The 26,234-nt window shown below is 39.4% G+C and overlaps 1 protein-coding gene across 1 annotated transcript in view; it reads left to right on the forward strand.

Annotated features, from left to right (window-relative positions):
• LOC122814194 (protein Hook homolog 1-like) overlaps positions 1 to 26,234 on the forward strand; it is a 310,008-nt gene that overhangs the window by 66,750 nt on the left and 217,024 nt on the right. The window contains exons 4-5 of the mRNA XM_044086800.1: positions 25,672 to 25,759; positions 25,841 to 25,907. Coding sequence (XP_043942735.1) covers positions 25,672 to 25,759; positions 25,841 to 25,907 — 155 coding nt within the window. The remainder of the gene's footprint in view (positions 1 to 25,671; positions 25,760 to 25,840; positions 25,908 to 26,234) is intronic.

The raw sequence follows: 26,234 nt of genomic DNA on the forward strand, positions 1-26,234 counted from the left end.
TACCACATTTAGACATTTTTCCCCTTTTGATAGCCGAGGGCCCACAGCTTTCAGAATATTCATGATATCCCTGCCATGTTTAAAAACAAAATTTATGTTCGACATTGACCACTTAATAAGGGATTGGTTAGAGCCAATAGTAACCCAACAGTTATTATTCATAATCTCTTTGATCTGATTTTCTACATGGCTATACATCAAAATCAATATTTTTATAAAAAGTCCTTGCAGGACTAGGCCCACCATAATAGTTGTTCCTGATCTTGGCCACACAAAATAATGAGTTTGAACCATACTTCTCTCTCTTTTTATATCATCAAAAATTCTCATGATCAAATCAGTAGAGTCTTCATTGGAAGAGCAGAGCTAATGTAATTCAGAAACTCTTGTAACTGTATATCACTGCATAGTTATGTTGGTTTGGGAAGATAAATGTCTTTTCATCTATGCATTCATTGGTCATGTATACATTTATATGTAAGATTTTTAGATGATATCTTGTCCTGTGGAATATTAATGATATACAGCTACTGTGACTTTGAACATTTCTGTGACCCCATGTAAAATGGGGAAAAAGACGGATAGTGATGATGATGATGATGATAATTCACCCTTAGTGTAGTACCTAATATATAGATGTTACATGAAAAATATTTAAGTGGATTACCCAGTAGATAGTAGCTGTTGATAATGAGATAGTGTAACTGCATTGTATTCTCAGCTTGGCACTAATGAAGTCTGGCATACTTACAGTATGGGATTCAAAAGGAGTGCATGTTCTATAGTTATATATGGTCACAACATCTGTATTAATTCAGAGAATGTTAAGTAATACTTGCAAGTTAAACAAAATGCTTTCTATCAAATGTGTTGAGCACACAGGTGTTCACTTGTATCTTACTGATATAGTGACCCCATGGACAGCTGATAACATCCACAGAGTTTACTAGGCAAGTAGGGGGCAGATGTGGTGGTATGTCAACATGACCACTTATTGGATACATTCATACTATTCAGGGAAGTTTTATTGATTTCATATAAAGTTGATTACCTGGTATGTGGATGAGAGCAGAGATAGATGGCCATTACATTGCAGTGAAACCATATCATTCACAGATTAGTAGATATTCCAAGGCCACAGAGTTTTATGACCATTCATGTCTTGCTAGTACCCTCCCTATCACATCTCCTATCTCCATCAGTGAATCTGGTGGAAATTTGTGGTTACTCAGTCTGTCTTGTATGTTGTTTAGAGAAAGAACATGAGTTATTCTGCTTAACATGTAGGGGAAGTGTATTAGAATTTTAGGAGGTGCTGGGTTATGAACCTGCCTCTTTACAGTGTTTATCTGCTAGTGAAGATTTAAGATCCTTCTAGTACCAGTGTAGATATTGGACTCAGACAGATATCTTCCTCAAAAGTTTATAAGAGACTGAGTAAAGGTATATATATTGGGTGGCACAGTAGAGCAGCAGATAGCATTGTCACCTCACAACAAAAGGATCTCTGGTTCAGTTCTTGGCTGGGGTGTCTACTCTGTGGAGTCTGCATGTCCTTCCTGTGGTTCTATTGGTTTTCTCTGGGTGCTGCTGTTTCCTCCCATATTTCAAAGACAGTAGGTGGATTGGACACTCTCTAAATTGGCCATAGGTGTGAGTGTGCATGTGAGTGTGTGGTATGGAAGAACAGCCGCAGAAATGCTAGCCACCCGGCGGTGTGAACTTTGGCTCTGGGTGAATGTCACTGTTGAAGTGACACGCCACCCCCATGTGCAAAGATGGGAAAAGGAGTTGTGGATGGATGGAAGGAAGGATGGATAGACCTGTGATCTTTTTGTAAGGAACTTTGGGTTCTCTGTAATTATTTTGATATATTCAGTGAGATGCATCTAAAGAGGGTATTGGACTCTATAATTGGTCTGATCAATGCTGTATATAAAGGAGTGATTACCTATTTAGGCTTGCATCGTATTCCTTTGGCAATTAGCTGTGCTAAATAAAAGGATCTCCTAACAATCATTTTGACATGATTGTCAAAAGAGAGGGATTTATCAACCTAGTTCCTAAGTTCATAACTACATTTTTGTTTTGTACTGGTGTGTTGGCTATACAGTATGATAAAGGAAGGGATTGCATTTAGTTTGAGCCCATTCTTACTACACCAAGAGATTATTCTGGAGGGTTTGGATATCGGAGGGTGCCTTAATAAGAACCCTCCAGTTTGCTGAGGTAGTGACTCTGGAGATCTTAGAAGTAAATTCTGAAAGATTATTCATCATTGTAGTTTAAGTAATCTCAGTTGTTTAAAGTTGGAGCATACTGTTTGTTTTTCATATATTATTTTTGTGGTGCTGCGGTAGCGTTGTCGCCTCACAGTAAGACGTTGTCCTGTTCGATTCTCAGCTAGAGCGTCTTCTGTGTGGAGACATGCGTGAATGGGCGTACCTTCATTGAAGGTTGTGCGTCAGGGCCGGCAACTCGGCACGTAAAAATCTACTGCCAATTATTAGCGGACCGGAGTTCCGCTGTGGCGACCCCTAACCAGGAAAAGCCGAAAGACCCAACAACTTCAAGGGGAAACTGTGAGCATGCAGTGATGAACAATAGACATGTCACATGGTGAGAAGAGTTTGTCACACCATGCCCCCCCACACATATACACACACACATGCACACATCTAGCACTGAACTAGCAGACAAGAGCATGCATGACTTCTAGCAGAAACAAGATAGGAAGTCCACTGCAGAAGTACAGACCAACAACCCCCTAAAACCACATAGTGCAAGTACAAAAGAAAAAATGTCATTAAAAGCACAGAAATAACAAGAGGCAGACAGAAGTAGCAGAACAGGAATACCAGTGGCAAAAGGGATCCCTGAATAACAAGAAGCAGCAGAACAGGAATACCAGTGGCAAACGGGATTTATTTTATTTATTTATTTTACATTTGTTAACCGGGATGGTCTGACTGGATACATGTTCTTTTTCAGCGGAGGCCCGGGGAGAAAAGCTCCAACAGAGTTACATTGATAATTAGGTAGAGTAAATGAGCTGAAAGAACTTAACAAAAACATAGGCTATTTACATACAAGTACAAGACTGCCATTACTATTTCTGAGATTACTACAAATGTAACATTAATAACATATTAGCAAGGACGGTAGGCAGTATAATGACATAGAGTTAGACAGGATACATATTTCTTTATCACAGTATACAAAGTACTTATCATCTTAGCTAGTTGTTTATGTTTTAGTTAATGGCACAGAGCTAGTCTGGGTTTGAGCAAGGACATAGCCAGTGTGACTTGAAGTGGAGTTTTAGACTATTTTTGAATTGACTTAGAGAAGTTGCAAGCGTGATGTTATTTGGGAGAGAGTTCCATATTTTACCAGTGGTGTTGGCAAATAGCGTCACCACCTAGGTTGAGAGATTTAGTTGTTTGGACAAGGAGTCTGTTTGCTGAGCGAAGGCAGCTTAGATTGGAGTAGGGAGTCATTAAGTTTTTAGTGCTGGGGTATTCTCAGGTTGTTTAAGGATTTTGAAGGCCTCTATGAGTTGGGACTGGTGAAGAAGGTGTGGGAATTCTATCCATCCAAGCTTTTTCAGGTTAGTACAGTGGTGTGTTCTGTAGGGTAGGCCTGTAAAGAACCTGGCAATGTGATTATAGCAGGATGAGAGCTTGGCCAGATCAGATTTGTTAAGGTGAGTGAGGACAGGAGAGGCATATAGTAGGGTAGAGAGAAGGTGTGAATGGGCTGTGGCTGCCCTGGCATTCAGGGTAAGGAAGGCTTTAATTCTATATAGGGTCCCAAGTTTCTTGTTGACTGATTTAATGGCTTGGTTGATATGTATATCAAATCTGAGTTTATTGTCAATGTTTACTCCTAATAGCTTTGTATAGGTGTCTGGGAAGATGATGGTCCCATTATTGGATTTTATAGTGAAGTTTTCAGTCGGAGATCTATTGGTTGGGTAGAAGAGAAGTAACTTGGTTTTGTTTGGATTTAAGATCAGGAGATGGTTGGCAAGCCAGTTTTCGACTTTGGTGAAGCTATGTTGGGTGGTAGTTAGTAGATTTGCAAGAGAGGCATTGGAACATATTATAGTCGAGTCATCTGCATATTGAATGCAAGTGGCTTCAGGGATGACTGTTTGGATGTCATTTATGAAGACTGAAAAGAGGAGAGGTCCTAATATGGAACCTTGAGGAACTCCTATGGTATTTGGTAGTAGGCAGGAGAGCTTGTTTTGCCACATTACTGCTTGTTGTCTCCCAGTGAGGTAAGCTTGAAACCAGTCAAGGGCTGGAGTATCTAGATACAGGGTTTTTAAAGTATATAGAAGTAACTGATGGTTTACCATATCAAAGGCTTTCGATAGGTCCAGGAAGAGAGCGGAGGATATTTTTTTATTATTCCGGTTAAGATTAATGTTTTCAGTAAAAGAGAGGAGGGCAGTGGTTGTACTATGATGGGGTCTGAATCCATGTTGAGAGTCTGTGAGTAGTTTATTTTGGGTTAGATAGAGCATTAGTTGGTTGTGCATGCACTTTTCTATAATTTTGGCAAGTGGTGATAGTATGGCTATAGGTCTATAGTTGGATAGTTCTGTGGATGAACCTCATTTGTGGAGTGGAATAACATAGGATATTTTCCAAATTGAGGGGATTGAGGCCTCGGTTATGGTTCTGTTAATTAGGATTGAGATAGGGTAGGCTACGACATCTGCAGCAATTTGCAGGTATTCAGCCGGCAGAAGATCGGCTGAAAGGGTTGTTGGCTTCAGTTTTTTCAAAAGGGATCTGATAAAGGATGTGGACACTGGCTGGAAGTTAAAAGAGAGTGGTGAGTCGGGTATAGTGTTTATAGAAGTGTGGGGAGGAGAAGATTGGTTAGCTAATGACCGGATGGTTTCTGTGAAGAAAGTATTGAATGAATTGGCTATATCTTCTTGGCTCTTGTCAGATAATGTTCCTGGGGTCGGAGTAGTGGATTTGCCTGGTTGGAGAAGTTTATTTATGCCTGCCCAGTACTTTTGAGGGTTATTCTGATATTTATGTTGCAGATTGTAGAAGTAATTTTTCTTATCTAGTATGATGGCTTTTTTAGTCTCATTTCTAAGTTGTTGGAATTTGATATGATCTAGGGGTAGTTTGGTAGTGCCATTTATCCCACGCTTTGTCTCTAGTTGTTATTTTGGTTTTGGTGTCTGTTGTTAGCCAGGGTGCTAGTTGAGTTTTAATTCTTATTGAGCGTTTAGGGGCATGCGAGTCAAGTATAGTAAGGAATGAATTGTTAAATTATGACACTGCCTCATCAAGGGGAAGGAACTTTAGTTTTGTCCAGTTACATGATTTGAGTTCAAGTTGAAATTTAGTTGGGTCAAAGTTTTTCTTGGATCTGATTGACCTATAAATAGGTAAGCTTGTACAATTAATTTTGTCTTTCATGATGTATGTGAGCAGGTGATCACTAAGATCATTAGGGAGAGTTCCAGACATATAGTTCTGGGGATGACTGTTGGTGAGTATCCAGTCTAGTATACTCTCTTTTTGGTTACTGTTACCTGTATGTGTGGTAGATGATATTAACTCAGAGAATCCATGTAGGTTAACAGGGATGGGGTTGGACTGTGCTGTGCATTGGTTCCAGTCAATATTAACATCGCCCAGGACAATGGTTTCTTGAGGGTAGTTGTTGGCTATCCAATGTAGAATGACCTCTAGTGTTTCTACATTGTTCCCAGGGGGAATATAGGTGACAATTAGGTTAATGCCCTTATGATTATTTAGTAGAATTTTTAGAGCTAGTATTTCAGCGTTAGAGACCTGGGGTGGTTGTATAGGGTTAGTTATGATGTTAAGTGTGCTATTATATAAGACGGCTATTCCACCTCCTCTTTTTTCTTACTCTCCCTCTAAGTATATTGTAACCAGGAGGCAGGATCTCATTGTCTTTGGTTGATGGCCGGAGCCATGTTTCAGATAGACACATTATGTTGGGGAGGTATGTGGCTAGTACAGCATGCAGGCTATGTATCTTATTGTTTAGGCTTCTAATGTTTAAGTGGCATATTAGGAGGGAGTTGACCAGTCGGTGGGAGAGTGGTGGGCTGGTAGGTTTTTGTGTTAAGGCTGGGCCTGGATTAGGATGGATGTCCCCATCTTTGGTTATGTTTTTTCTTAGATACGCTAGTAGTCTAATAACTTTGAATAGTAGTTTTAGTTCATATTTGGATTTTGGTGTTGATTGGAGTGGTTTTTTTAGAAGCAAGTGGTTGGAATTTATAATTTTTGGGGTAGTGTAGTAGTGGGCAAGTTCTGCAGTCAGTGGAGGTAGGGGGGGTCTTTGTTTGGCATTTTGGATAAGAGAAACCTACGAGTGTGAGATTTTCATAGCTAGTAAGAAAGTATGGCAGAATTAAGAGTGGTAAGATGAGAGGAAGGAGTTTATAATTATTTATAGACATGTTATATGTCATCAATGGGTGGGGTCAATGTGCTTCAGAGGAATAGTAGTGGTTAAACAGTAAAGTGGTGGGGGGGGAGGAAATTGGAGAGGAAGTTGTGTAGGTTGGAGAGGAAGTAGGGGTGTGGCATAGTGGCTATAAATGTAGACACAGTGGGGGCGGGTGGGATAAGGAGGCAGGGAGGGGAGCGAAGCGAGGGCGAAGCGGAGCGGGGCTAACCCAGTCCCAGTTTTGTCCTATGAGTGGGGTAAATAGTCTGATAGTGTAAGTAAGCAGATTGGAGTACAGGCTTGAAATTCACGGGATTCACGGGATCCGTGGTTTGTCACATTAACTGATGACCACTTTGAGCTCTGAACTTCTGGCATCACAACAGTGATAGTGTCTTGACCATAAACCACATTTAGTACATCAGTCCCTCACCATTCTTTATTGATGATTAAGCGCTTTTGTCAGGAACTCTGACTTCATCAGAATAGTTAATACATGAAGCACAAAGTTTAAATACCCTCCCCAGCAATAAATTAATTACATCATATCCTATAGGAATTAACCATTAAAGGAACTATGTAAAATAAAATTAAACACTTCTAATACATTAAAATGACTGACTGACAACACATCAAAAAAACATACCCTATAAAATTCACATAAAATACATTGATTTAAGTTTCAACAACGCCATTTTACTGACCCTCTCATTAAGGCCAGGTCTTACACTAGCATTAAGTTTGACATCCACCCAAATGGGGAGCGACAAAATTGGACCAGCACGTAAAGGATTGCACAATATTTTATTATCAAGCAAAAAAATCTAAATGCAGTGGTATTTAGACCATTACAAAAGCAAACCGGTTTCGGCTGAAATTAGCCTTTATCAATGCTGCAAAAATTTTTAAAATTTAAACAAGTCTCCGCCATATTCACCTGCGTATATATATAGTCAAACACTTAAAGGGACATACACACCATATCCCCAAATGCATAATATGATGAGATAACATCTGTCAGATGCATTATATAAAGTAACTGCTATATGTAAAACATTAATGATGTGAAGCCTAACATCCACTATATTGAATTATATAATAACTATTATATCAAAATGATATATAAAGATATCTATAGAAGATAAAATTGCAAGTGTAGCTTGCTAAATAGTTATAAGTATACATGATGTGTAATGCTAGATGTATTATAGTTTGTCACTTCCAAGATACAAGAATAAAAATAAAAATGATAATAGAATTATAAAAATAAAAATAAACTATGTCATATACTGTGTGTATTGTGTTATTCTGATTCATTTAATCCAGGCCTAAACAGGCCACCCAATTTGATAATCCACATGTTCTCCATATGATTGAGTTTACTGTGCCAACCTGATTTGAAATTTCTATGTAATGTTATCCTATCAATGATAACGAATTTAAATACCGCAGATGGGTGATCAATAACGTGTTTATATAATGCGTTAGTTAAACGTTTATTCCTAATAGCACTCATATGCTCCCCTATTCTGAATTTTACAGGCCTGGAAGTCTGGCCGATATAAAAAGCAGAACAATAACACGTTGCTAAATAGACCACCCAATCTGAGCTACAGTTTGCAAAAATTCTAATATTGAACACTTGAGAAGTGTTCTTACTAGTAAACTCCGTTGATTTGGATATGTGTTGACAAGCAGTACAATGGCCACATGGGAAACATCCCACTAGTATATCCCCAAATAAAGTTGTTTGATTTGGAATGTTGGGAATATATTTCTTGTAGTGGGTAAGGTATGAATTGATGTTCCGTCCTCTACGATAGGAAAATGAACATTGTTTAGGTAAAATGTTATTCAAAAAATCATGTGCTAACAAGATGTCCCAATGTTGATTAATAATATCTCTAAACCTGTTAGAGTTGGTCCCATAAGTAGTTACTAACCTCAATGTTTGATCAGAAACCGGTGCAGAAGATACCCTATTTTTTGATTTATATTCTAATAATCCTGTACGTGTCAACCTGTTTGTTTCATCCATAATGTCAGAAAGGTTGTGTTGATCATAACCACGGTTAATAAATCTTTGTGACAAATCTAGACTACAGTTAACATATTCTTGTTCAGAAGAGCAGATGCGTCTAATCCGCATGAACTGAGATTTTGGGATGTTACGGATGATGTGGCGTGGATGGGAACTCTGAGCATGTAATAGTGTATTATATTCAGGAAATTTACGGTGAACCGAAGTGGCTAGAGTGTTGTTGTAAAGTCTGCTAACTATTACGTCTAGAAAGACGATCTTATCATATTCGATGTTAGCAGTAAATTTAATACCAAAAGAGTTATTGTTCAAATATGTTACAAACTCCGACAACTGATCCAATTCTCCACGCCACACCATCCAACAGTCATCTAGATATCTGCGCCAGATAACAAGATGCTGAATATGTGTGTTATGCTGATCATCATATATGAATGTTGCTTCATAATATCCCATAAAAAGATCTGCATATATGGGTGCAAAAGATGCACCCATAGCCGTGCCCTTGATTTGCCAATATGCTTTCCCTTTAAAATAGAAGATGTTCTTACGTAACACAATTTCTATCAATTTAATCAAAAAATTATTAAAGCCTGTGGAATATAAGTCTGATTTATATAGCCAGTATGACACAGCACGAATCCCCACATCATGAGGAATACTGGTATAAAGGGATGCCACATCCAATGTACAAAGCCACCAATTATCTTCCAGTTGAGAATCTTCGATGATGTTAAGAAACTCCGTGGTATCTTTAATACGAGATCTAATTTGTTTCAGTAGTGGTTGTAAATAGTGTGTAAGAAAAGCTGACAAAGGCTCCGTTAAAGACACTCTACCCGACACAATCGGTCTACCTGGGGGTTAAAGGGGATCCTTATGTATTTTAGGTAGCAAATGTAAGTATTGTGAGGTTGGTTCATCCACCTTCAGTTGCTTAGCTACCTGTACACTTATAGTGCCTTGTTCTACTGCCAAATCTAGAAAAGAATCTATTTCCCCTTTGAAAATGGGAGTTGGATCAATACCCATTTCCATATAAAAACTGGAATCTGATAATTGGCGTAAGGCTTCCTCTATATATGTTGTATGGTCCATAACTACAATGGCACCCCCTTTGTCTGCCATCGTGATGACTGTATCATGATTGCCCTTAAGTTCAGACAAAGCTTTCCTTTCAGCTATAGTGAGATTATTGGATGTAGATTCGTACAGAATGGAAGTATGCAGATCCTTCATTACACAATCTCTGAATATCGAGACATGTTTATTCATAGGTGGAATAAATGTGGATTTGCCAAATGACTGACTGACAACACATCAAAAAAACATACCCTATAAAATTCACATAAAATACATTGATTTAAGTTTCAACAACGCCATTTTACTGACCCTCTCATTAAGGCCAGGTCTTACACTAGCATTAAGTTTGATTGACATCCACCCAAATGGGGACTCTGAGTATGCCACATAGACCTAGTACTTTTATTCCACCTACCCACCTGTTGGTTTCTTTATTTAAAGCTATGTGGGACAGTGAGATCAAACAACTGATTAGGTGTAACAGCAAGGGGGCCCTTAACAATTTTGACCAAGTTGAATGGGATATTTTGCAGGACATATGTAACCAGAATATTAGGTTAATGAAACCAAACAAGGGTGGGGGGCTCGTCATAATGAATGTCTCTGATTATAATCGCAAAATGTTTGATTTACTGTACAGTAAAACTTATGTAGAAGCTTCCATTAATGAAATGGATATTGCTTTTAGGAACATTGACCTCACGGTGGAGGAATTATTGTTAAATGGTCAAATTAGTTTGGAAATGCATAATTTTTTTTTAGAGTCAAATTGCCCTAGGACGCCAACTATCTTTGGGATTCCAAAGACACATAAATCCATTACTAACCTACCTCTTCGCCCAATTGTGGATGCTAAGGCATCTAAAACTTTGTCTAGCTAGGTATATTGATACCAAAGTCAAGGGTATCTTGGACAAAAGACAGTGGGTCATAAAGGACTCATGGGATTTCCTTAGTAAAATCAAGCCTGAAATGTATGATGATGGGTTGATTATGGTTACCATGGATATCAGGGATCTGTTTTCTGTGATACCGCACGAAGAAGTGTTAGAGTGGTTCTATGAATATTTATGTAACAACTCAGATATGGGGCACGGTACAATACTGACTCTTAGAACTTGCATGGAACTAGTACTAGAGAATAATTTTCTTAGTTTTGAAGGTCACATTTTTAGGCAAAGACAAAGAGTGGCCATGGGAGCATGCTGTGCGCCAGCATTTGCTAACATTGTGCTTGCTCACTGGGAGGATCAGTTTATTATGAATTCCAACTTTAGAGAATCATGGGCATTATATGGCCGCTACCTGGATGATATAGTCCTCTTGTGGAAAGGTGGCAATGAGAATTTAGAGACATTTGTGACATACATTAATGCCGCTACTAATTTTTTGAAATTTACGAGTAAGGATGATGATAAACTTAATTTCTTAGATGTGACCACTTTAAAAGATTATAGGAGAAAAGTGTTCATCTCACAATTATATAGGAGACTCACCTATTCAAATGCACTATTGCACTTTGAAAGCTGGCACCCTGAGCATCAAAAGAAGGCATTGTTCAAGGGGCAACATGTCAGGGTTGCTAGAATGACCTCTGAGGATGATGATTTTCACAGGGAATGTGAGACATTGAAAGGGATGTTAACAAGAAGAGGGTACCCCCTGGAATTTGTTAACACAATAGAAAACGAGGTTAAACATAAAAGGCAAACGGGTATAATAGTTATATCTTATCCAATGTGTTTGTGACTGACATAAGCTCTAGTGATGATAAACAGGATAGGTTTTCAATGGCCCTTACCATCCCCTTTACGCTTAATTTCTATGATATTAGAAATATCATAGAGAAATTTTGGATGACTTTACCTGGGATGGTGAGGTTAGTAACATTATAGGAGATAAACTGGTGGTAGTTTATAAGAAAGACATGTATTTTAAGAGTCTGAAAGAAAGAGGTAGGAAGGTACACAGGGGCGGTGGTTGTTTCAAATGTGGTAGGTGCACAGAATGTCCCCTTATTTTGGATAGTGAGAATATTTTCATCAAGAACTTCGGGGTGATATACCCAAAGAAGAAATATTGTTTTTCAAAAGGAGTGGTTTACGTTGCCAAGTGTGATTCCTGTGATGGATTTTATGTGGGGAAAACCAAGAGGGCCCTTAAACAAAGGGTATATGAACACCAGTATGACATTAAAAGGAAAAACAATAGGAATGCTTTATTTAACCATATTGAGTTATTTCCCACACATAAATTCACGTTTTGTGCTATTGATCATGTTGACCTAGAGTCCCGGGGTCACATAGTCAAAGTTTTATAACTTCGTTCTGTTCGAAGTTACAAAACTTCAGCTAGTGATAAAAAAACAAAAAAGAAGTAAAAACAAAATAAACTGTTGTAAGGAGGGGGGCAAGCCACCCTGCGCCTCCCACACCCCCGCTACTTTAATATACCAACTCCAAGTCGCACCACATTGAAATGAATGGAAACCTCCCCTTATGGAGATTTCTATGTAAATGCGCAAACTTGTACAAGTTTGAACTTATGGTCTCGACTATATGAGCTTCGAAATTCTACAAGTTCGGCTGTGTGATAGGAACTCGAGTCCGGGGGGGGTGGGGTGGTCCAGTGGAAGACTATCTAGAATTTTTAGAGTTAAAGTGCCAAATCAAACTTAATGCTAGTGTAAGACCTGGCCTTTTAATGAGAGGGTCAGTATAATGGTGGTGTTGAAACTTAAATCAGTGTATTTTATGTGACTTTTACAGGGTATGGTTTGATGTGTTGTCAGTCATTTTAATGTATTATAAGTGTTTAATTTTATTTTGCATAGTTCCTTTAATGGTTAATTCCTATAGGATATGATGTAATTTAGTGCTGGGGGAGGGTATTTAAACTTTGTGCTTCATGTATTAACTATTCTGATGAAGCCCAGAGTTGCTGACGAAAGCTCTTAATCATCAATAAAGAACTGAGTGGTTACCTGCCTCATTTTAGTCTTTCCTGGTTTGTGTATTGTCTTTGATATCAGTCCCTCATCTCAATAATGCAGTGACCATTACTCCCCCTCCCACTACCACCAAAAAGTCTCTGTTTAAATGGTGGATGCATCACCAACAAATTACTCAGTAAAAAGTGTCTTAAGCTGCTCATTACTTCATTACTGTTTTAGGACCTCATTGATAGCTGGATGAAATCCCATCAGATCCCATTTCATATTGAATTACTTTGGGCATACAATGTTTTGTCTTCAGTCCTGTCGATTGCAGAAGTATAATCTTTTGAGTTATCTGAAATGAGGAAGACTGAGATGTAGTGCCCAGTGAAACTGGCAAACTTCTTGAGCAGTATTAATCTGCTTTGAGAGCCACATATGGTTTCTCATCTTCTGTGTAGACAGCCTTGCATAAAAAATTGGAAATCTGTTCGGAAGATTTGAAGTCTGTTGGGGAAACAGCTGGACCCACAAGAGCTTAGCAGTTTAGTGGTCTTTAGATTATGTAGAGAAAGTGCATCTTTTAGTCTGTTGGGGAAACAGCTGGACCCACAAGAGCTTAGCACTTTAGTGGTCTTCAAATTATGTAGAGAAAGTGCATCTTTTTAAGATGGCAAATTATCACATTCTTTATGTCAGCATCACTGTGAAGGAAAGCTAATCACATGCTTTATTTAAAATGTGTTTTAGAAGATGCACAACAATTCATTTTCTGTAGGAATAAAAATAGTAAAACATTATATTAATGGATTTATGTTTTTAGAAACACTTATTTACCAATAACAATAAGTGTCTAAGAAAGAAATACAGATATTTTTTACAGTAGAGCAAAGGCAGATTCATCCTTCAGTTCATCATTATTGGGATATGCACCACACAACCTATCTACTTAAAATACTCACTTGTAATGACACTGCATCTTAAAGTATATGAATGAAATGCGGTTCTGCCTGGACTATTGCTTGGGTTTGAATAGCAGTGTAGGTGATGGAGGATCTGGCTGGAGATGGTAGAGGAATGATGAGGTATACACCTGTTTACCTGTCTGGGGGATAAAGGAAGAGGAAGACTAGGTTTGTGGCAGTCCGAATGTCATGGCTGCTAATGGAGACCAAGGGCCAGTGGCAGAGGCAACATTGACTAAATGGTGGGCTGAGCAGTTGAGGAGTAACTCAGATTTAAGGAAGAAGATGATGACTGACTTAGAACACACGTGCATAGTCACCCACAAGTGTCACGCAGCAGGCAGGGGTATATAATGTAAACTAAAAAACCCTGCGAACATGTAATCTTATTTCCTTTCCATCTCCTAGAATCTGTTTCAGAATTAATTCACCCGTCAGCATGGAGATAGGGCTGGTGGCTGTTGTGGCAAGTGTGTGTTTGGGGGATAGAGGAGTTTTAAACCAGATGCAATACACCAAGAGGTAGACCAGCAGTACTGGCCATCAGCAAGTAGTCATACTGAGCACATGAAACACTGTGAAGCAAAATAAAAGGGAGTGGGTTAGTGAGTCCTTTCATCTAGGAAATAGTGGGTTAGTGAGTACTTTCATCTAGGAAATGATTATCAACCATGAAAACGAGAATTGGTCCATAATGCAAAGGAGACATTCTGTAGCAAATTGTGAGATAGGCATTGTACTAATAGAAACCCCAGTTGTATGCCACCATCTGTTTGACATTAGACATCTGAACTCAGAAAAAAATACTTCTATACAGTATAAAACACTGTTTAAGTAATGTACCTAAGCTGGATGAATTAGTCTGTTTTCTACTTTTTGAATCATGTACAGTTTAGAATTAGTTTGTAGTACTTGTTTATGAGCATATTTGTATTGTAAGGAATGAATCCAATACTGGTGGCTTGGGTCCCATTTACAGTTAATTTAATTGCATCAGCCTAGATTAAACCAGCACATTTTAATAATTTGCATGAGCCCCAAATTTCCAGTGTTAGATTGTTTTCTTCAAGTTTTTGTGCTGCCGACAGGAACCAAAAGTGGGTGGTAAGTCATCCTGTATCTTCTTTGCTTTCATTGTCTTGTTTTGCTATGTCACTTTTAGGTCTGCAGTCTACACTTGTGCATTTTTGTTTTCTGCATTTCCATGCACACTAGCAGCTCTGTTTTCTGTTTTTTTTTTTTGTTTTGTTTTTTTCTGTCAACCTTTTCTGAGATTAGCAGTTGTGATTCAGTGGTCTACATTAAAGACCGTTAATTTGGGAGTATCAAGTTTGGTCATTCATAGTTTTAACATCTGAATATTCAAGTCACAAATACTAGAACCGTAATGCAGTCCATTTGGAATTTAAATGAAGCATGTTTTGCATTCTTCTGCATAACATTCATAAATGAGGCATTGATTGGAGTATTGCTGTAAGTTAGCTTGTAGTACAAAAATGCATAATGTCAGCTGTGCTTGATTTGACCTCAGTGTGGTTTATAGTGCAGCTGCTCACATCTTGGTGTTAGTTTGTGCCAGTAGTGTGCCTTCTTAGGAATGAAAACAAACTAAGTATTAAAAATGTATCAAATATTTGATATTGCTGTAATTTAAGAAAGTAGTGACATTTGATACAAGTTCAAGACTTTCCTTTTACAGTCTTTTATACCTGCATGATACATTTTGTGTGGCTGTGTGTGTGTATGTGTTTGATTGTGTCTGTATTTTAGAATGAAGTACATTTGTTTTTGCTATGGCTTAGCAATAAGAGCAAAAGACTAGATGCAAGCACACAATGTCCACATTTTCATTGCTGCAGTAACCTTTAGCTGTTTGGGTTGTATCGTGCCCAGGGTACCACAACCAGCCAATCATCAAAAAGCTGTGGCTCCCTCTTACATCTACACTCAACTGTTGGTTGGCTAGCATCTTAAAGGGAAATCAGCAGTCAGAATGTAGACAACTTAAGGATTTTCTTTCCTCCCCAACAGAAAGCAGCTTTGATGCTTCACAGAACCAGCAGTTGGCTACAAGTTTCATTTCTGGCAGATAATTCCACTTTGCGCAACCCTTTCACACTAAAAATATTGACTTTTTTATATGTTTTCTAAAGAGTAGCTACAATTTTATTACTAGGGTGGCCACGGTGGTGCAGCGGTTAGCGTTGTCGCCTCACAGCAAGAGGTTCTCTGGTTCAATCCTCGGCTGGTGTGCCTTCTGTGCGGAGTCTGCATGTCTTCCCTGTGGTCGTGTGGGTTTTTTCCGGGTGCTCCAGTTTTCTCCCACATCCTAAAGACTTGCTGTAGGTGGATTGGACACTCTAAATTGACCTTAGGTGTGAATGCGTGAGTGTGTGCCTTCCGTGGAAGGTTGGGCACCGGGCTGGCAACTCGACACTGTAAAACTCCACTGCCAGTCATGAGCAGACTGGTGATCCGCTGTGGCGACCACTAACCGGGAAAAGCCGAAAGAAGAAGAAGCTGCAATTTTATTACTGTCAGAAGTGCCTTCTGAGAAACTGCTTTGTTGTTTTTTTTTTGAGAAAAAAATTACTACTTTAGAGGTATTTTAATTGAAATGTAAGGATTTCATGATTGGGATTTATTTTTATGCATCTCAAACTGTGTTTGACTCATTGGTGCTTAGGTACAGTTCTTGACTTACCTAGTGTTTGTGTTGCTTGTGAATACTTGTCTGACAGTTTACCGTCCAACTGACTCTTTCATGCAGTTCTTGTTGGCAATCAGGCTTCTTCCTCAACTACAGTATAGATTCTTATTAAGGTCCTGCTCTTTCTTCTCCCGCTGTACCTAACAAGAAAAAAATAAACATAACAGGAACCCATGTGTACACCCTGGGCGTAGATAGTGCCTCAGCCATGAGTGTGCGAGTCTGTGGTGGACATTTGTTGCTCTTCAGATGACTCATGGTTTCTCCAGGTTGCTCTGGTGTAGTCCCTTCTGCCACCATGGACTGGAGGTTAGCCAGTTCTATGTGGTTGTTCATTGTCCAGCTGGGAATGGCTGAACCACCTTCTTAGGGTGTAGAAATTTCTACTGGAGGTTCTACTCAGAGGGGCTAGAGAATGAGACCTTTTTCCCAGGAAGAAACAATGCCTCTTAGTCTGTCACCTTCCTGGGATTTCCCTAAAGAACACAAATATGATTTTCTTACCATAGCCAAGAGTTTATTATAGACTGTCTGTCCTGTAGAACGGAAATCAATACCAGAAGACTAAACTAGGCCAGTATATTCCTGAGGAAAATATATCAGAGGATTCTGATACAGACAGATACGCGTTTTTGTCTTTGATTCTCAAGCCCAAGACTGATTCAGAGGAAAGTTTTCCTCTCCAAAACCATTAGAGGAGTTTTCCTTTTTGAAGCCTAGTATTTTCCTGGGAACAAGTGGCTGCACCCCTTAAATTGATGAGATATGATGTGTTGCAAGTGCATTTACCTCATGTTACATTATTCCTATTAAGCTTTGATGGATCTGTTAAATGCTGCCTCCAGTAACCATGACCATCGGCCATCTCTCCCCAGAAATGGAGAACACTTAATACCTGTCAGACAAGGTACCAACGGAAAACAGCAAAATGTCTACCGTTCAATGAAGCTCGATTTAATAAAATCACAGAAAAAGCAGTATACACCAACAACAAAGCTTTCATGTAGAACTTTTCCGCAGTGTTTGATAAAAAAAGTAATCACACTTCACATATATAGACACAGCCAATCAACAAAGAACAGTGTTAATAATCTTAGTATCTTAAAGTGCCCCCGTATAAAGATGAAAATAAAAAGTATACCTATATATATATATATATATATATATATATATGTATACTTATATATATATATATATATATATATATATATATATATATATATATATATATATATGTACACACACACACACACACACACACAGCAATGGGAACACCTTCAGCTAATACCTATGCAAACTTGGTTTTAACTAGATGGGAGGAGAAATGTATCTTTTCTGGAATAGAGCTGAGTTTTAGGGATAAGCATTTACTGTTTTCTAAGAGATTTCTGGATGATGTCTTTCTGTTATAGAAAGGCACAAGAGAAGAGATAGCATTGTGTGTAGATTTTTTTACATTCTACTACAGACTTTGACATTTGAAGTTAGATCATCGTATGAAGATATTAACTTCCTGGGTATAGTAATTTGTAGACAGGATGCTTCTTTTGATTCAGTAGTACATAGGAAAGATGCACAAGCAGTTAAATATGTACAGTCACAAAGTATGCATCCTAGATATATTTTCATAGGGGTGGTGAAAGGTCAGTTTATGACAGTTAGTAGGCTTAGTACTAAGGACCAGATGTTTAATTCAGAAATGGAAGGGATGGCTAAAAGTTTTATAGAGAGGGGATATGATAGAGCTGTGATAGAGGATACCAAAGAAATAGTAAGTGGGCTAAAGAAGAATGTGGCTAAGCCATACTTGGCAGGATTGATAATTCTGTTGATCAGACTTGCGGAAAGAGGGATGTGAGTAAGGTAAACTATATGATGAAGTATAAGCAGCATATGAAGTCCATCCAACAGATTATCAAAAAGAATTGGGCTATTCTAATGTCTAATCAGGAGGTGAGTGAGGTAGTAGGGACTTTGCCACATTTTGCCTTTAGGAAGGAAAATAATTTGAATCAATATTTGTGTTATAAAGATAAATGTGTAAATACTGCAATGCAGTCATGTGATGAAATGTGGTACTAAACCATGTTATAATTGTGTACACTGTAGGGAGATTAACACTCATCTTTATTTTATGCATCCACTCCATCAAAGAAGTTTTGAGTTTAGGGCCTCAGGCACTTGCAATACAGAAAATGTGATATATTTTGCTAACTGTGTTTGCTGTAAATGCTTCCATGTTGGCAAGACTAGCAAAAAAGTGAAGGAGAGAATAAGTGCACATTGTTCTGGCATTCGTAGAAATGTCCCTACTAATGCTTTAGCTAAACATATGGGATTGCTAGGCTTAGAGCATAGATTTCAATTTAGGATCTTGCAAGTGGTGACTAAAAATAAAAATGGAGGAGATTTGGTGAATAAAATAGAATTGGCTGAGTATAAATGGATGCATTTTTTTAGGGCAGACCACCCACCTGGGTTAACGTGGTCTCCTCACAGCAAGACGTTGTCGCATTCGATTCTCAGCTAGAGCGTCTTCTGTGTGGAGGCATGCGTGAATGGGCGTGCCTTCGTTGAAGGTTTTGCATCAGGGCTGGTAACTCTGCACGTAAAAATCCATTACCAAACATTAGCGGACCGGAGTTCTGCTGTGGTGACCCCTAACCGGGACAACAACCTACCTGGGTTAAATACCAGTATTAGTATAAAGCCTGTTCTAAGAGAAAGGCATTATTTGATATAAATATATATGTCTGTCTATATAAAAAAAAAATTAAGAGCTTGTATGTGTGTATGTGTGTGTGTGTGTGTGTGTGTGTGTGTGTGTGTGTCTGTGTGTGGGGGTGTGTGTATATGTATATATATATATATATATATATATATATATATTTATATGTATATATATATATATTTATATGTATATATATATATATTTATATGTATATATATATATATATATATATATATATATATATATATATATGTATATATATATATATATGTATATATATGTATATGTATATATATATATATATATATATATATATATATATATATATATATATATATATATAGGTATACTTTTTATTTTTCATCTTTATTTATACTGGGGCACTTTAAGATACTAAGTATAGCATTGTTCTTTGTTGATTGGCTGTCTTTATCTATCTATCTATCTATATATATATATATATATATATATATATATATATATGTCAAGTGTGATTGCTTCTTTTTATCTAACACAGAGGAAGAGTTCTACTTGAAAGCTTTGTTGTTGGTATATACTGCTTTTACTGCAATTTTATTAAATCGAGCTTCATTGAACGGGTGGACTTTTTGCTGTTTTTCATTGGTACTCTGCTTTTTGCTTGACGTCCTTCTGCTGTTTGGAATACCTGTTTGCCTTGTAATACCTGTCAGACAAGAAGGTAAGGTGTTAGATTTCATCTGAGAAATGGCTCCACAGCACCCCTACACCACCTGGTGCCCCCCATCTTGGTTTAGTTACAGCATCCAGATTACTTTTTTTCTTCATTTTTCTCAGTTTGTCTTACTGTTCAGATGTTCTTCGTGTTTCACTGTTGCAGTCATCACATTTGGGTTATCTGCTTGCAGTAGCCCTCAGTTGGCTTGATTATCAAAGTCTTGGGTCCTGCGTCAGTTGCTGTCGCATCTTCCATGAAGTCAGGTAGTCAGGGGTATAAAGCATGCAGCCGACGCCATTACATCAGTCTTTCTTGCCATGCGGCCCCCAAAGAAGTTCGCAAGTGCCAGTCGCCCGACTCTTGAAATTTTCGTTTTCGAGTTTCAGAACCAAAGTCTTCAGCTAAAGCTAAGTACCCCATTGGGGAAACTTTTTCTTGCTCTAAACCGATGTCAGTAAAAGTTAATAATTGTGTTTCTTATGGAAAGCAAATACTTCATAAAGATTTTCACTTGCACTGCATTCCTTGCCATGACATACCTCGCTGTCGGTTTTGTGCCTTATTTAAACAATGAACTGTTCGTCATCGGTATATATACACTTCTAAATATTTTGGTACTTGGTTCAATTATCCAGATATGGCTTTGGTAAGCCACCCAACTATCGACATTCCTAAAAAACACAAAGATAAAGACAGAGACAGGCCGCCTAGGTCCAAAGCTGCCAAGGACGCTTCTCCTAATTTAGTTGCCAGTTCGCCGGCACTTAGTGAGGCGCTTTCGGAGCCCCTGATACCTGCTACTTCAGATTCGCAGGCATCTACTGAGACCCATTCAGAGTCCAGTATGCCACGAGATGCTTCAGCTGTGGAACCTGTGGATGTCTCTAACTTGGATGGGTCCAGAGCCACTGTGCAGGCACTAGCTTCTGTGGGTGTATTCAGGCTTACTGACTTGCATATTAAACCAACGCCATTTTCTTCTTCAAGGCCTAAAACTTGATCCATGCCTCAAAAACTGATGCCCAGACCGCATGGTCAGGCCTCTATGCCGAAAAAACAAATGCTAAGAACGGCTGCGCCTGAAGACCTTATTACTTTAATCAGGGGAAGCCGAGACCTAGGACTGAATTTAGTTTTGATTCTTCTGATCAGGATTCTGAAATTTGTTTCTTCTGATGACTGAGATTTACCCTTATCTACCTATGAGGATTCTGAGGCAGAGGACTCTATTCCCTCTGCTTCCCCGCCAGAAGATTTCTCTTTTGGTGAAACCTTGCATACTCTTAGGGAGCATTTTCATTGGGAAGGCCAGGATTACTCTGATTCTAAAAAGAGGCTTAGGGATTTCTTACTCCTGCCCCAACACAGGCCTTTAGCTATACCCCCTGTACTGGACATTGTTGATGATGTCTTTACAGAGTGTAGCTTGGCCCCTGAATCCTTACCTCCTGCTCCCAGAAAACCAGATAAATATTACAGGGTTCCTGACTCTCACAAGTTCCTTTTTAAAAATCCTACTGCGGATCCTGAGACAATTTCACAGGGACCCAAGGGCATAAAGGCCCCCTCTGACAGAGATTTCAGGGCGCTGGATAGATGGTGTAAGAGGGTATACACTTCTGCAACCGTGGCCATTAGGGCCTTTAATTGGCAGTTTCATACGCTAATGTATCAACAGCATATTATTGGATTGCTTAAACAGAAAATTATGTTGATTCCTGACTGTGCTGAAAATAAGGATTTACCGGATTTAATGCATTCTGCTGAACAAGTTGGAAAACATACTGCAATGTGGTTTGATTCACTAGAGGCATCTTGCAGGGCTGTTGTTACTGGGTCTGTACTTAGAAAGCATGCTTGGCTTAAGGAGCAGTCTTTGCCAGATCATGTTAAAGCTAAATAGTTAGACGCTCCCTTAAACCAGAACCGCCTGTTTGGCAACAAAGCAGAAGAAGTTCTTAAAAAGGTGGAGGAAAAAGCTAAATCTATGCAAACTTTTAAAGATTTCCTGCAAGTGCAGCCTCCAAGATTTAGTAGACATTGGCCCTCTAAGAATTGGTCCTTTCCTGCCTCTTCCAGGCCTTCTCAGTCCAAACCCAGAACCAGCAGACCACTCAGGCTTAGGTCCCAAGGCACGCACAGGACTAAGCAGTGGAGGGCTCCCACTTTCAAAGCAGGGAGTAGTAAGACCCCCCCCCCCCCATGGTAAACTGTCTCAGTGACTTAACTTTAAAACTTCCAAGCCCTTCTCAACTGACTGCTCCTTTAGGGAGAAAGACTGCTTTCCAGGTAAAAAAACTGGGAACTCATTACCCAGGACAAATTGGTTTTAAATATAGTTTCCCAAGGATACAAACTCCACTTCCACACTTTACCAACCCCAAACCATTGGTCAGATCTACCCCTAGATCAGTGGGCAGAGGCTCAAAAGCAATTTCTCTCTCTCAAGTATAAGGGCTATTCAAACTGTCCCAGAAGAGGAAAGGGGACAAGGTTTCTACTCTAGACTTTTTCTGGTGCCCAGAAAAGACAGCTCATGTCGTCCTATCCTGGATCTCTCTATCCTAAACACTTTTTTGGTGATCCCATAATTCAAGACGCTAACTCTTCACTGGTTGCTTCCTATGCTAGGCAAGGATGCCTGGTTGGCAACACTGGATTTAAAGGAAGCCTACCTGCACATCCCAATCAGGGAATCTTGCAGAAGATCCCTATGCTTCAAAGAAGACTTCATGCACTTGATCAGTTCTCTGCACTGCCCTTTGGCTTATCTACTGCGCCCAGGGTATTCACAAAGTGCCTAGCTTCAGTCATTGCATTTTGCAGGCAAAGAAATATTCAAATATACCCATACCTGGACGATTGTCTAATTGAGGCAGAAAGTCTGGACATACTATTGAATCATGTGGCGTTTGTACAAAAAGTACTAACTTCTCTGGGGTACACCATAAATGAAAAGAAATCACATCTGGTACCCTGCCAACAAATTGTATTCCTGGGAGCAAGCGTGAACAAAACTTCCCAGATGGCTTACCTCATGCCAGAGAAACAAGTTCATTTGACAGCTTACTTCAAACTAATGGCCACACAGACCCTGCTATCTGCAAGACAAATACTGCAAGCCTTGAGGTTCATGGCCTCCTGCATTCTCCTAATTCCATATGCAAGACTGCATTTGACGAAACTACAATGGTATCTGAAAAGCCTATGGTGTCAACATTCTCAGGATCTAGAAGCAATTATTCCTATCATAGAGTGCCTACAGTTAGAGTTCCTTTGATGGGCAGAGGCCTGCCACCAAAACAAGGGACTGCCATTCACTCTACCCCTGCCGCCCAAACTGTCACAACAGATGCATCAGACTATTGCATAGGGGGCTCACTTGGCAGGGAGGTGCATTCAGGGCAAATGGAACCCAAGTCAAATGCACCTGCATATCAACCAAAAAAAATGTTAGCTGTACAGAATGCTCTGACAGCCTTCAAGGGCCACATCCTTCCAGGACAGTTAATGGTAAAGATGGACAACACCACTGTTATGTGGTACATAAACAAGCAGGGGGGATCCCACTCATACCCTCTCTGCAGACTAGCCATGGCTCTGTGGAACACAGCCTTGAGCTACCAAGAGCACCTACAGGCTCAATCCCTGCCAGGAAAGCTAAATACACTGGCAGACGATCTAAGCAGAAATCTCATGGACCCACATGAGTGGAAACTGGAACCAAAGGCATTCAACATGTTGATAAACAGATGGGGGAGCCCTGAGATAGACCTGTTTGCCTCCCCACAGAACTATCAATTGGACAAATTCTGCACAAGGACTCCCCACAAACAAGCTTGGAAAGTGGATGCCCTGCCCTTCACCTGGAAAAATCTGTCACTTTATGCCTTTCCTCCTCTGCCTCTCCTCTCCAAGGTACTACTAAAGATCAAACAGGACAAACCAAGGACGATACTGATTGCACCAGACTGGCCACGCCAACACTGGTACCCCCTCTTGCACAGTGTGTCACTGCTGGCACCATGACACCTGCCTCAAACCCTTACCCTGCTGTCCTAGCAGAAGGGCCAGAATCTGCACCCTCAGCTTCAAGCCCTGAACCTGGCAGCATGGCTAATTACCTGGCCTCTCCCTCAGTAAACAAGTGTTGGATGTCATTCTGGAGGCAAGGAGGTCTAGTACTAGAAAATCCTATGCTGAAAAATGGAAAAGATTCTGTTCCTGGAGCAAAACTCAGGGGATGAGGACGGCAGCACCCACTTTACCTCAGATTCTTCAATACTTAACTGAGATGCTTCACAAATGCCTTTGTTTTTCTTCCATCAAAATTCATGCCTCGGCCATTTCAGCTCATTACAACACAGAACCACCCCCCTTCTCTTATCCACTGCATAAGCAGTTTCTCAGAGGGGCCAAAAACTTAAGACCACCCAGGAGAGCCCCTACTCCAGCCCTGGACCTTTATATTGGAAAAACTTACTCTACCTCCTTTTGAGCCAGCTGCAAATGCAGAGTTGAAATTCCTTTCTTGGAAAACGGCCTTCCTTTTACCCATCACTTCAGCAAGAAGGGTGTCTGAATTACAGGCCCTTATGGCAGTGGAGCCTTTCATCATCTTTCATGTGGACAGGGTGTCCCTCAGGACCAATCCCTCCTTCATGCCCAAGGTAGTATCCAGTGTGGCTCTTAATCAGTCCATTCATTTGCCAACCTTCTTTTCTAATCCACAGAACAAAGGGGAACGGATACTGCACTCCTTAGATGTGCACAGACAACTTAGATTTTACTTGGACAGGACTAAACCTCAAAGGAAATCTGAACATCATCTGGTGGCATTTGCTGCAGGAGCAGAGTGGAAGGCCATTTCAAAGTAAACCATTTCTAAATGGATAGAACATTGCATTCATTTCTGCTATAAGCACCATGGAACACCTATCCCACAGGGGATAAGATCACATTCATCCAGGGCTGCATCTACTTCTGCAGCCTTTCTCAGAGGTGTCCTTGCCAGGGACATCCTAGAAGCTGCTACCTGGAGTTCTGTACATACTTTCACCAAGCATTACCATTTATCAATTTTCTCTGAATCCAGAGCTGGTTTTGCCACTGCAGTCTTGCAGGGCCTTACAGCTGGTCCTAATGCTATCTAAATTCCTCCTCCCATCTCCTTAACTATGGGAATCTACCCAAATGTGATGACTGCAACAGTCAACCACAAAGAAGATAGTACAGTTGTGTACACTTACCATAAATGTAGATGTTAGAGTGTATTCACTGTTGCAGTCCTGGTTACCCTCCCTCCAGCCCCCTGACTTCTATTGGCTATACCTCCATTCCTTTTTTACTATGCTTAAAAGCTTTTTGGTGTATTTGCTTTTTTCTTGGAGGTATAACCTTGTATATATATTTAATTGCTTCCCATTAGGGAGGCACCTGACATCTGGGGCAAGAAAAACTGATGTAATGGCATCGGCTGCATGCTTTATACCCCTGACTACCTGACTTCATGGAAGATGAGACAGCAACTGACGCAGGACCCAAGATTTGATAATCAGGCCGACTGAGGGCTACTGCAAGCAGATAACCCAAATGTGATGACTGCAACAGTGAATAACACTTGAACATCTACATTCATGGTAAGTGTGCACAACTGTACTTTTTTCCTGTCTTCATTCAACACATTTTAAAGAAACAATTTCTTTACTACAAAAAAATGAACAAATAAATACTGGAAAAGTGCCCGTGCTAGAGCAGCGCCCTAGGAGGCTGCCTAGTTGGCCTATGCCCAAGGCCTGCTATGATCATTGCATAGGAGATTTATTTTTTTATATGGGGCAGAGACCTTGAAGAATTGATATACAAGTAAAGAGCTGCATGGTTGAAACCTTCATGGGATCTTAACTCTATACCGATGTAGCCCATAGTGGAGTTCTTCATTAAATCACCTGTGTCAATTCAAACATGGAATTTAGCCAAAGCGACCTTGACTCTTAATGTATTGTATGTAGTTTGATAATTAATTTAAGTAATTTATTTATTTTCAGCGGATCATTACAGAACGAGATACACTTAAAGAAACTAATGAGGAACTTAAATGTGCTCAGCTTGAGCAAGGACACCTGTTGCAAGCAGGTATTTATTATTTGTACATTATAATATCCCGTATCCTATAATGCCTAAACATTTTTACAGTGACTGTGTTTTTATCATCAGGTTCATTTCCCCCAAGAAGTCCAAGTCATGATAATCTCGCTGCTGAAATTCTGCCTGTAGATCATAAGTAAGTGTAAAGAATCATAAAATGATTTCTGTGATTATGTTCAGTAGTATAAAGTGTTTTGTTTTTATAAAAAATAACATAGAGATTGTCATTGCAAACATGTTTATTTCATTAATTAGGCAAATTTTTGGTAACTAACATGTTAAGACTGTATGTGTAGAAGCAATTTGATTACTTATATTTTAAATTTATTCTTCAAACTAAAAATATTCTGAGTAGGTTATTTTATACTAAAGTGCAAGAAGGCAATCGTGTGCTGTCTGTGTTTAAAAAGTGCATGTCATTGGCAAAGCAAAAGTTTTATTTATCACAGTGAGAGAAACTTCA

Source organism: Protopterus annectens, chromosome 10.part0, assembly GCF_019279795.1.
Source record: "Protopterus annectens isolate FY-2018-M chromosome 10.part0, PAN1.0, whole genome shotgun sequence".
Lineage (NCBI taxonomy): Eukaryota > Metazoa > Chordata > Ceratodontiformes > Protopteridae > Protopterus > Protopterus annectens.